Here is a 12,423-nt window from a genome sequence, read left to right as displayed (position 1 = left end):
GAGCTGAGACACTGAGGCACATTTGGCACTATTATGGTTTGATATGAAGAGTCCCCCCAAGACTCATGTGTTGAAGGCTTGGTCCTCAGTGCAACAATGTTCAGAGGTGGGGCTTTGGGGAAGTGGTTGGGTCCTGAGGGCACTCACTCATCAAAGTGTTAAGCCATTGATGAGTCTGTAACTGAATGGACCACTAGGAGGTGGGGCCCCCCTGGAGGAAGTAGGTTACTGAGGATTTGCCTTTGAAGGTTATATCTTGTCTCTGACCCCTTCCCCCCACCCCCAGTTCCTGGCCACCATGAGATGAGTAGCTGTGCTCTGCCACACCCTTCTGCCATGATGCTCTTCTTCCTTACCACAAGCCTGGAAACAAAGGAGCCCATTATGGGCTGAAACCTATGAAACTCTGAGCCAAATTAAGTCTTTTCTCCTTTAAGTTGATTTTCACAGGTTTTTGTCACAGCAACAGAAAATTGACTAACATTCCTATCCACTGTGTGAGTGTGTTGGCCTGGCAGGGATAGAAAATAGACTGTGAAGATGATAGAACTCTAAACCCCATTGTAGAGTTGCCTGCATGTCATGAGAATCACTGTGAAATTGTGCTTCCTGACTTTTGGGGTACAAAACATGGGGATGGTACCTCTGAGCCATGGCCCAGTGGGAACTGTTAACATCTTCTAGAAGCTACTCCAATCTTGAATGGAAACCTACTGTGAGTGATCCTTCCAACCCTTGTTTATTTTTTGGTGTAGAAGGGCACTGGGTATTGAACCCAGGAGTACTTTATCACTGACCTAAATCCCCAGCTGTTTTTGTATTTTAGTTTGAAACAGCATCACCAAGTTGCTAAGGGTGACCTTGAACTTGTGGTCCTTCTGCTTCAGCCTCCCAATTCATTGGGATTCAAGTGTGCGCCACCCCTCTTTCTTTACCAACAGAACTCTGGTTTTGTTCAGCTCCAGGAGAACGTCATAACAGCTGTTCTAAAAGGCATGAGAATCCTATTTCTGCTTTCCAAGGTTGATTTATAAATAGATGTCTAACCCAGTCATGACCAACAATGAGAAGACTGCTGAGGAGTCCCAGAAAGACTTTCCTGCTGATAACCAGCCAGAATTGTATCAGGAGAGCTTCTGCTTGCCCTTTCTGTTTATTTGTCAAGGAAATCACAAGATTTGAGCAACTTCACCATCTAGACACTGAGCTTGACCAACTGAAAAGATGGAAAGAATCAGGTTCCCTGAAGGCATGATGAGCTTCTGAGCCAACCTGAGTCCCACTTGCTTCCATGTTCTTGTTCAATGAGAGAAAATCCCTGTTAACTGGTGCATTCAACCAGCAAATATTTGAGTTTCTACTCTGTCAAACACGAAATACAGAAATGAAAAACACAGAAAAGAGAACCTGCCTTCCTAGAAGCTTCATCCAATGGGGAAGACACATAAGAAAGAAATATGTAAGTCATGTTTCTTCAACATACTGATTAAATCAGTGAAGGAGGATCAGGAATGTCTGTTTTGGTGGTGGTGGCAATTTTATATTGAGAAGCTAGGGAGGACCTCAGTCACTGACTAGTGAAGGAGTAAGTCATAGAGACCTGGGTGAGGAAATTCCAAGTGTAGGGAATATCGAGTGTAAACGCCTTGGGTAGAAGCATACCCAGATGAGTTTGGTGACTATCTGTGAATCTGTGTGGGAAGCTACAAGAGAATTTTGAGTAGAAAAGTGATATATTCTGGCCTCGTTTTAATAGGGATCCCTCTGGGGCTGTGTTGCCTACAGGCTGAAGGGAATCCAGTTAAGAGATCACTCATAATCCAGATGAGCTAGGCATGATGGCACATACCTATAATCTCAGTGGCTGGCGAGGCTGAGGCAGTAGGATTACAAGCTCAAAGCTAGCCTCAACAACTTAGCAAGGCTCTAAGCAAATCTAAGTGAGATTCTGTCTCAAATAAAAAGGGTTGGGATATGACTCAGTGGTTAAGCAACACTCCTGGGTTTAATCTCCTGGTACCAAAAAAAAAAAAAAAATTAGATGAAAATACAACTGAAACAAATGTCTCACAGGAATTATGCTTTCTATATTACATTTTATTTTTCTGGTGCTGGGAATTGAACCCAGGGATGCTTTACCATCAAGCTGTAGTCCCCAGCTCTTTGAGAAAGGGTCTCACTTGCCTAGGATGTCCTTGATTTGCAATCCTCCTGCCTCAGCCTTCTGAGTTACTGGTATGGCAGGTTTGTGCTATCACATAAGGCTGATTTTTTTTTCCTGTTTTGCTTTTTTTTTTTTTTTAAGTACTGAGCATTACATTATTGGTTGATATTCATCAGTTCCCTCATAGTAGATACCTTTGTTACGGCACTGAAATATACTTCCCCATCCCTTCATTTTAGGATTGTAGTTTATTTATGAGGTGTCCTCCAAAAGCTCATGTCCTCCAAAGCAAGAATATTCAGAGGTGAAATGATTGGTTTATGAGAGAGCCTTAACCTAATCCATAGGTTAATCCACTGAGATATTAACTGGGTGGTAAATTGTAGGCAAGTGGGGTGGGACTGGAGGCAGTAGGTCACTGGGAGCATAACTTTGGGGCTTATATTTTTTCCTTAGTGAGCAGAACTTGCTCTTTGCTTCCTAGTTGTCTTGTCCTGAGCTGCTTTTCTCCACCATGCTCTTCTGCCATGATGTTCTGTCCCACCTCAGGCCCAGAGCTATGGAGTTGGAACCTCTGAAATCATGAGTGAAAATAAAATAACCTTTTCTTCCTCTAAGTTATTTTTGTTGGGTCTTTTGGTCACAGTGACCAAAAAGCTGACTAAAACCATTGATAGAGTTTTGAAAAGGTGTTTGTGTGGCCTATCATTTTGCCCTTCTCTCTTGAGAAGATTTTTGTTGTTGCAAAAAAGTATGAGAGACACATGGTGCAGACCTAAACCTGATCTGCAGCTTTCAAGACCAGAAGAGTCCAACTGAGATGACTGAAACTGCAGACCAGCCATAGACAAATGAAGGAGCAAGAAATAAAGGCTTATTGCTATGTCCCACTGAGATTTTATAGTTGCTACAGTTACTAAGAACATGGTTGAAGGTTACTCTTGGTGTCTTTCAGTCAAGATAATTAACTCAGCCTACAGGTTTTATTGGTATTTTTTTTTTCCCCCTTGGGGAGTGGATACTAGGGATTGAACTGAAGGACACTCGACCACTGAGCCACATCCCCAGCGCAATTTTTTATTTTATTTAGAGACAAGGTCTCACTGAGTTGCTTAGCGCCTCGCTTTTGCTGTGGTTGGCTTTGAACTTACGATCCTTCAGTCTCAGTCTCCCAAACTGCTGGGCTTATAAGCATGCGCCACCACGCCTGGCTTTTGTTGGTGTTTGGTAGTACTGTTACAGGTATCATTTTCCCTCTGTGTGCATCACAGAAATAATCCAGAGCCTAGACAGGAATGCCTCTAAGGTCTTTTTATTACACATACAAGTCAGTATGGTTAAGTAATATGGAAACATTTCTCATAACTTTCGTCCCTTTTGGTAAAGAAGCAGAGAAAAGACCTCACCAGGGTTTCACACACTGGAATCATGTGGCAAGTTTTAAGAATTGCTGCTGCATTGGGTCATCCCCCAGAAATTCTAGTTTAAAATCAGTCTAAGAGCAAACTAAAAATCCAGCAGCATCTGTTGTAGTTAGATGTGATATGTCCCCCAAAAGCTCCTGTGTGAGACAAAGCGAGAAGGCTTAGAGTTGTAAAATGATTGGATTAGGAGAGTCTTGATTTAATCAATGCATTAATCCCCCATAGGGATTAACAGTGGTAACTACAGGCAGGTATATATTTTTTCCTCCTTGGGGGAGCTTGCTCTCTGCTTCCTGGAGCTGTGTCCCCAGCTATTTTCCTGAACCAAGCTCTTCTGCCACAATGTTTTGCCTTGCCTCAAGGAACAGAGCTAGCTGTCTATGAACTGAGACCTCTGAAACCTTGAGCCCCAAAATGAACTTTTTGGTCAGAGTAGCAAAAAAAGTGATGAAAACAGTCTCACTGATTTTAAAAAAAGAAAACTGAGAGAATGTAATACATATATCACCAGTCTACACTTTGAGAGTCTGATTCAGTAGGTAGGTGATCCTCATTTTCTTGCAAATTGGAATACACAGCCATTGGGGGATGTGTGAGAGTCTTGAGAAAGGTAAGCTGAGTTCAAAGGGTGGGGGAAGCACTCTTTCACAAGGGAAAGTCTTCCAAGAGGCTTGAGATGCTCACTGAGGAACAGAGTATTGAACAAAGGAAAGTCAAATCGTCTTTGACTTGTGTGTCAGTTGTAACCAATTAGCAATAACTAAAGTGCTGTCCTGAAGGATTCTGAGTGAAATTCCTGCTCAATGGGCAAAGGTACATGATCCATTAGCAATGTCTACATCTATATGGGAAGAAAGCATACTTCTATGCTTACTGTATTTTGTGAGACTAGCCTTTGGCACTGCTACTTCTATAGTCCCAGCCCAATGATATGACTCTCAAAATCTCATTAGTATTCAGCTAGGGAGAAAGAGCTCCCAGATCACTGGTGAAAAGGAGAGATATGAGTTCCTTTTCCCCTGTCTCCCCATTTCTCTCCAACCCCTTTTATCTCTGCTTGGTAAAGAGGCTCTTAAAAGCATTGTTGTAGTTCTTGTTAAAAGCTGTGTAAATCAAGGGGTTGAAAAAAGAATTGGAGTAGCCAAGCCACAGGAAAATGCTCTTCCAAATGGGGGGTAAACTGCAGGCACAAAGGGGGCTGATGAGCTCCGCCAGGAAGAAGGGGATCCAGCACAGGACGAACACACCAATCAGGATGCCCACCATCAGGGCTGCTCGCTTCTCCTTCTGCTCCCGCCAGGAGTCTCCACTGGTCTGGAAGGTCACAGTGGCTCTGCAACGGGCTGTGAACACCATCTCAGCCTCAGGAGGTGCCTCCTTCACCTTAAAAGAAAGTAAGTGTGGAATTAAAAAAAAAAATAAAACACGGAAAAATGATGAACAAACTGAAAAAATTCTTAGATTTTTCAGAGAAGTAGGTTCACAGGGCTAAATACTGCTCCAAAAGTGGGAAAGAGAAGTGAAAACAAAATCACAGCTTACTCAAGCAAAAATCTACGAGCCGAAGCTACTGCAGGGACCAGTGCAGAGTAATAAAAAAAACTCTAATTGACCAATTGATAGAGGCTCAGTGTGGACAATCCTAGGAGTTAGACTCCTTGAGTGGCTAGCAGGGGTGCAGGGAGAATGCTTTTGTAAGTTGTATTACTACACAAGGTCCTCTCAGTGAGTACTGGAGAAAAATCAACTCTTGCTTCCCGCAAATGGAGGGAAGTGAAAGTGGATCCATTTTGAAATACATTGGATCATTCCCTTAACAAACCCTGCCCTCATGAGAAGCTTGTTTATAAGAGCCTAACCTGTTTGGGTTTATCAGAGCTTATCTACCTATAGAAGGGAAATATCCAACTCCAGCACCCTCCAACCTTCCAGCCCCAACTGAGGGGAAGGTGGGACTGGGAAGCCCTATGAAGTTTGCAGTCCAGGGGCACAGCAAAAAGACTATAATGCCTAATCACAGGTTTTAAAATGTTCCCTGTCCCCCCAAACCTTACTGTTTTTCCCTACCCAATATATCGTGCTCACCTTTCCACAAGCAATTACAAAACAACACGGCAAAAAGAAGTTTGATGAGACTTGGCAAGATCAGAACCAGAATCATATGTGGCCATATTGTTGGAATTATCAGACTAGAACTTTTTAAAATATAATATACTAAGGACTTTAATAGAAAAATAAACAACATGTAAGAACTTTTGAATAATCTAGGCAAAGAGAAATTGTAAGAAATAATTTTTTAAAAGCTAGAACTCATAAGAAAACATAGGGGAATACTCTAGCATATAGGCACAGACAACAACTTTCTCAATAGGACCTCAGAAGCTCAAGAAATAATATCAAGAATTAATAAACAGATGGCATTAAATTAAAAAGCTTCTGCACAATGAAGAAACAAGAATGTAAAAACAGAACCTACTGAATGCAAGAAAAGTCTTTGCTAGCTACCCTCTAACAGAGGATTATTGTCTAGAATATATAAAGAACTCAGAACACCCAAATTAATAAATGGGAAAATGAACTAAACAGACGCTTCTCAGAGGAAATATAATGGCCAACAAATATATTAAAAAATGTCATCATTAGCAATTACGGAAATACAAATCAAATTACACTGAGATTTACTTTCTCTTCAGTCAGAATGGTAGCCATCAAGAATATAAACAATAACCGGGCGCTGTGGGGCATGCCTATAATCCCAGGAACTTGGGAGTTGAGGCAGGAGGATCCCAAGTTCAAATCCAGCTTCAGCAAAAGTGATGTGCTAAGCAACTCAGACCCTGTTTCTAAATTAAATACAAAATAGGGCTGGGGACGTGACTTGGTGGTCGAGTGCCCCTGAGTTCAATCCATGGTATACCCCCCACACACAAAAAAAAGAATACAAACAATAATAAATGTTGGAGAGGACATGGAAAAAAAGGAACACTTTAACACTATTGGTGGGATTGTAAATCAGTACAATCACTATAGAATGGAACCATCATATGGCCCAGCTATCCTACTCCTTGGTATTTATCCACATACTATAATGACACATGCATACCCATGTTTATAGCAACACCATTCAAAATCACCAAACTATGAAACCAGCCTAGGTGTCCATCAATGAATGGATAAAATAAAATGTGTTATGTATATACAATGGAGTTTTACTCATCCATAAAAAATGAAATTATGTCATTTGCAGGAAAATGGATGGAACTTGAGACCATTGTGTTAAGTCAAATAAGCCAAATTCAGAATGTCAAGGGTCATATATTTTCTCTCATGTGCAAGCTAAAGAGGAAAAAGAAAAAGAAAGAGGGCCAGGGTAGGGAATCTTTTGAAAATTGAAGAGATCAGTAAAGGAAAGGAAAGGACCCAGGGCGAAGGAGAAGAAAGGGAGAATTAATGAGGAATGATACTGGCCAAATTATATTGTTAAATTGTGTGCATGTACAACTATGTAACAACAAATCCTACTACTATGTACAACTATGGTGCACCAATACAAAACATGGAAAAAAGAAAAACAAGAAATGATAGAGTTCAAAAAACTATATCAGAAATGAAGAATGAATGGCTTTGTTGGGCTCATTAGTAGACTAGACATAGCCAAGGAAAGGATAGCTAAACTTGAGTTAGGACAATCGCAGCTTCCAGAACAGAAAAAAAAAAAAAGAAAAGAAAGAAAGAAAGAAAGAAAAAGGCTGGAAGAGAGAAAAAAAAACCAGACTATCAAAAAACTGGAACAACTACAAAAGGTATAATATATTTGTAATGAGATACCAGAAAGAGGAACAGAAGAAATATTTGAAGCATAATTGCTGAGAATTTCCCTTAATTAATGTCAGACAGAAAACCATAGTTCCAGGAAGGTCATAGAGCATCAAACAAGAAAAATGCCAGGTACATACATACATGAGGCTGTCATTTTAATCTGCAGATAAACAAAGATAAAATCTTTAAAGAAGCCCAAGGAAATAAAATACCTTACCTACAGAGGAGCAAAGATAGAAAAAGAGTGAAGTGAAATATTTAAATGTGTTAAAAGAAGGGAAAGAAAAATCTAGAATTTAAAAAATTACCCATTAAAATTGAAAAAGACTGAAGAGTTTTAGTTCCAATACAAACGCCTTACAAGAAGTGTTTAAAAGTTCTTAGAAAGGAAATCATATAGGTCAGACACCTAGATTTACATAAAGAGCATCAGAGAATGAATACATGAAGGCAAAATAAAAATCTTATTTTTCTTATTTGAGCTAACAGGTAAGTTTGTTCACAATAAAAACAGCAATAATGTTTTCAATAACTCATGCTATTTATGCTTATGTATAAGTCAAATGAATGACAATATGATATAAGAGAGGAGAAAGAGGAATTAGAATTATTTTGTTATTATAAAGTATTATATACCATGAAATGGTATAAGTTATTTGACATTGGACTAGGTTTGGCTGTAACTGTACACTGCAAACTAAAGAGCAATCACTAAAAAAATAAATAAAATATACCTGGTGTGCTAAGAGAGCAGAAATAACATCACAAAAATTTCATTTAAACTGCAAAAGACAGAAAAAGCACAAGTCAAAAAGGAACAAAGAACAAGAGTAACAAATAGAAAGCCATAGCAAATATAGATACTAATCCCACTACATCAGTGATTACTAAGTATTATTATTCTGAATATGTCAATTAAAAGAGCTCGTTGGGCTTGGGCTATAGCTCAGTTGGTAAAGTGCTTACCTCACATGCACAATGCCCTAGGTTCAATCCCCAGCACCACCCAAAAAAAAAAAAATTGTTGAGTAGACAAAAAAATAAGACCAAACTATAAATTGTCTAGAAGAAAAGAATTTTAACACACATATAGACTTAAAGGGATGGAGATAGATATATCATACTACCAATAACCAAAAGAAAGTAGGAGGAGTACAAGTTTGAGGCCAGGCTCAGCAACTTTGTCTCAAAAAAATATAAAGGGCTGGGGATGTTACTTTGCAGTAAAGCACCCCTAGGTTCATTTTCCAGTACACCCAGAAATATAGTAGGAGTGGGTATATTTCAGACAGAACACACTTTAAAACAAAATTATGGTGAGTGAGATGAACACTGCATAATAACAGGATCTATACTCCAAGAATTTGTTATAACCCTTAATGTGAATGTGCTTAACAATGGAATATCAAAATATGTAAGGCAAAAACTGATATAATTGTGATGTAGTTCATCCATTTCTCTTTTCAGTTCTATTTGGAGGACTTCAAAACCTCTATCAGAAATGGACAGATCCATCAGGGAGAAAAATCAGTCAGGATAGTTGGATTCAATTGTACCAATCAGTGGGTATAATTAACATCTATAGACTCTTTCAACAACAGCAGATTACACATTCTCCCCTCCAGCTTACATGGAATATTCAAGATAGACCACATAGGCCTTAAAACACCTTAAAAATTCAAGAGTAAAAACTGTAAAATGTCTGGTCTCAGACCACAAATGAATTAAATTAGAATCAATACAAAGATAGGCAAATCCTAAAATACATGAAGAAGCACACAGCATACAAATCAAAGATATCTTTAAAAATATTTTAAGCTAAATGAAAACAAAATTTATCAAAATTAATGTGATGCAGTAAAAGTGATGCTTAGAGGGAAATTTAGAGTATCGAATGCATACATTTAGAAAGAAAAAATATCCAAAATTATTCATTGCTAAGAGACACAGCCAAGTAATATGATGCATGGCATTTTTGGTTGAAAGGTGATGCCAGCAAGCCATTGAGATGATATGATTATGTTAAGATTTGCATTCATATGGATATTGGACTCCTGCTGTTCACCTCTGCCTGCTACAGGACTCCTGGAGAGTTCCCATTGGTTGGGGAAGTGCAGTAGGAGGGAATTCGGGAGGAGGAACTTCCGATTGGGATCCGGGAGAATGCCGCGTGGGTCGGTTGGCAATCTTCCCGGGAGCGTACAGGGCATTGGCGGCAGTTTCAAAACATAAAGTTTGTTCCTGCTTGAGTGGCTCGTGATTTTGTGCCCAGCCAGACTGCGGCAATTAGTGGCCCGTACTGGGAACGCCTGAAGCTTGGAGGTGAGTAAAATTGCTCGCCCCTGAGGGAAGGCGAAAGAATGGGTGACCATTTTAAAAAACAATGTGTTCTTGTTTTGATTTATTTTGTTTTTGTTTCAAGCTGCCTATCCCTAGAATTTTCTCAGGCAAACTGGGAAAAATGGTTAGCTCAAGGTTTGAAGTTGTTCGGCCCTGAGAAAGAGAAAATTGATACAACGATTTTTTGTTCCATTTTTGTTTCATTCTGTTTCGGTTTTGTTTTATGTTATCTTATTGGGTTGTGTTACCTTTATAGTAGATTAGAAATTAGTAAAAAACAAACCGAAAGACTGTTAAGTATATGTTAGAGGTCCAGACTATGGTAGAAAACATGTTAGGTCAAGCAAAAGAGAAAGTCTCTTGAGCTAGTCAGACAGAGGAAAATTTAAAGGAAGAAAGCTTAAAAGACAAACAACCATCACGGGGAGAGTTACAACAGGAGGCTGCTGCTAACTCCGTTCTATCACCAGAGGGCATAATTCAACCAACAGCTCCATCTACAGCTGAGTGGCCCTCAACTCCCGTAGTTGATGGACGGAATCCTGAGGCAGGACCCCAAAGATTAGCATGCCCAGTACTTGAGCAGGCAGGAAGGCAACGAATTCACCATGCTTTAGATTTCAAAACAGTGAAGCAATTAAAGGAGGCTGTAACAACCTATGGGCCGCAAGCACCCTTCACTGTGAGCATGGTTGAATCCATTACCAACTTGGACATGACGCCAGCAGATTGGGCTAACATATGTTGATTTGTGCTAAATGGAGGACAATATTTATTATGGAAGGTTGCCAATGAGGAATTTTGCATGGAGACAGCTAGGTGAAATGCAGCAGCCGGTTACCCTCAAAGAAATCTAGATATGTTGTTAGGAAAAGAACCTTATGAGGGTCAACAGCAACAAATTGAATATGATCCTGGCGTATACGCACAAATTGCTGTCAATGCAGTTAGGGCATGGAAAACTTTACAGGGGCATGGAGATTTACAAGGGCAATTATCTAAGGTAATACAAGGAACTAATGAACCTTACGCTGAATTTTTAGATAGGCTTATTCAAACAGCTTTCAGAATATTTGGGGATACAGAACAGGCAATGCCATTTATAAAACAACTGGCTTATGACCAAGCAAATCGTTGCTGCAGAGAGGTCATTAGACCATGGAGACATGAAGATTTAAACACATATATTAAATTATGTAGAGACATTAATGAACAAGGGCAAATATTAGCAGTAGTACAACAGGCTTTAGATGCCAGGCCAAAAACATGCTACAATTGTGATCAAACAGGACATTTTAAAAGGAGTTGCCACGTAGGAGGAGGGTTTAACAAAGCTAGGTATCAAAGGAATAGAATACCGGGTATTTGCCCACGATGCCGTAGAGGGAAACATTGGGCTAATGAATGCCGTTCTCAAACCACCATAGACGGTACTCCGTTATCAAAAAATGGACAAGGACCAAATGTTTACCCACGATATCGTGGAGAAAGGCATCAGGCTCCATTGCCAAAAAACGGACCGGGGGGCCCAATGCTCCGGGGCCCAAAACCACAAATACATGGGGCAATGGAGGAACCCAGCATCACCATCAGGGGTAGTACCCAGAACACATTATCCATTAAATCCCTCATCAGACAAACTAGAGGGAGCGCAGGGTTGGACATCTGCGCCTCTGCCAGAGCAGTACTAACTCCAGAGATGGGAGTTCAAATCATTCCTACAGGAGTAAAAGGACCTCTTCCCCAGAGAACAGTAGGCTTATTATTGGGACGCAATTCTTCTACACTAAAAGGACTTATGATAAGTCCTGGGGTAATTGATCCTGATTACGAGGGTGAAATAAAAATTATAGCTAGTTCTCCAAGAGGTATATCAATAATTTCACCAGGAGATAAAATAGCAGTTATTAATAATACCCAGCCTGCATGATAAATTTTCCAGTCACACTGTAGAAAGAGGTTCCAGGGGATTAGGCTCCACAGGTGTAGATTGGGCTATGCTGTCTTTAAATTTAGATTCTCGGCCCATGCTAAAACTAAATATTCAAGGACATGAATTTAATGGGCTACTGGACATAGGTGCTGACCTTAGCATCATATCTCGTCAAGAATGGCCAAAACATTGGCCATTACAACAAGCCACTCAAACGCTTCGAGGCCTAGGAGTGGCGACTAATCCCCATAGAAGTACAATGGTATTAGATTGGAAGGATCCTGAAGGATGTGAAGGAACTATACAGCCCTATGTATTGGATCATCTTCCTATAAATTTATGGGGATGAGATGTCCTAGATCAACTAGGTTTGACATTAACAAATAACATCAGTCCTAACGAGCCCACTACTAGGGCTAGACAAGGCTTTAGGAAAGAAAAAAGATTAAGAGAACAAGAACAAGGTATGACAGCACCAATTCAAATAGATCAAGAAATAAATAGACATGGATTGGGTTTTCAGAAAGGGCCACTGAGACAACAAAAATTACTTGGAAATCAGAAAGACCAGTGTGGGTTCCTCAGTGGCCCCTGACTCAAGAAAAGATACAAGTAGCTCTGGACAAACAACAATTAGTGGAGGGACATATACAACCTTCCATATCTCCCCATAATACTCCCATTTTTGTCATTAAAAAGAAATCTGGTAAATGGAGATTATTGCAAGACTTAAGAGCCATTAA

General features: G+C 39.9%; 1 protein-coding gene across 2 annotated transcripts in view; it reads right to left on the bottom strand.

Annotated features, from left to right (window-relative positions):
• Window positions 1-3,460: 3,460 nt before the first annotated feature.
• LOC101975536 (5-hydroxytryptamine receptor 5B) overlaps window positions 3,461-12,423 on the bottom strand; it is a 34,973-nt gene continuing 26,010 nt past the window's right edge. For both annotated transcript variants that reach the window (XM_005315955.4, XM_040294098.2), the window contains exon 2: window positions 3,461-4,971. In XM_005315955.4, the coding sequence (XP_005316012.2) occupies window positions 4,636-4,971 (336 nt within the window). In that variant the 3' untranslated portion in view covers window positions 3,461-4,635. The remainder of the gene's footprint in view (window positions 4,972-12,423) is intronic.

This window comes from Ictidomys tridecemlineatus, chromosome 7 (genome assembly GCF_052094955.1).
Source record: "Ictidomys tridecemlineatus isolate mIctTri1 chromosome 7, mIctTri1.hap1, whole genome shotgun sequence".
NCBI classification, from domain to species: domain Eukaryota; kingdom Metazoa; phylum Chordata; class Mammalia; order Rodentia; family Sciuridae; genus Ictidomys; species Ictidomys tridecemlineatus.
Note: the sequence above shows the minus strand (reverse complement) of the source record. Positions and strands in the feature narration are given on the sequence as shown.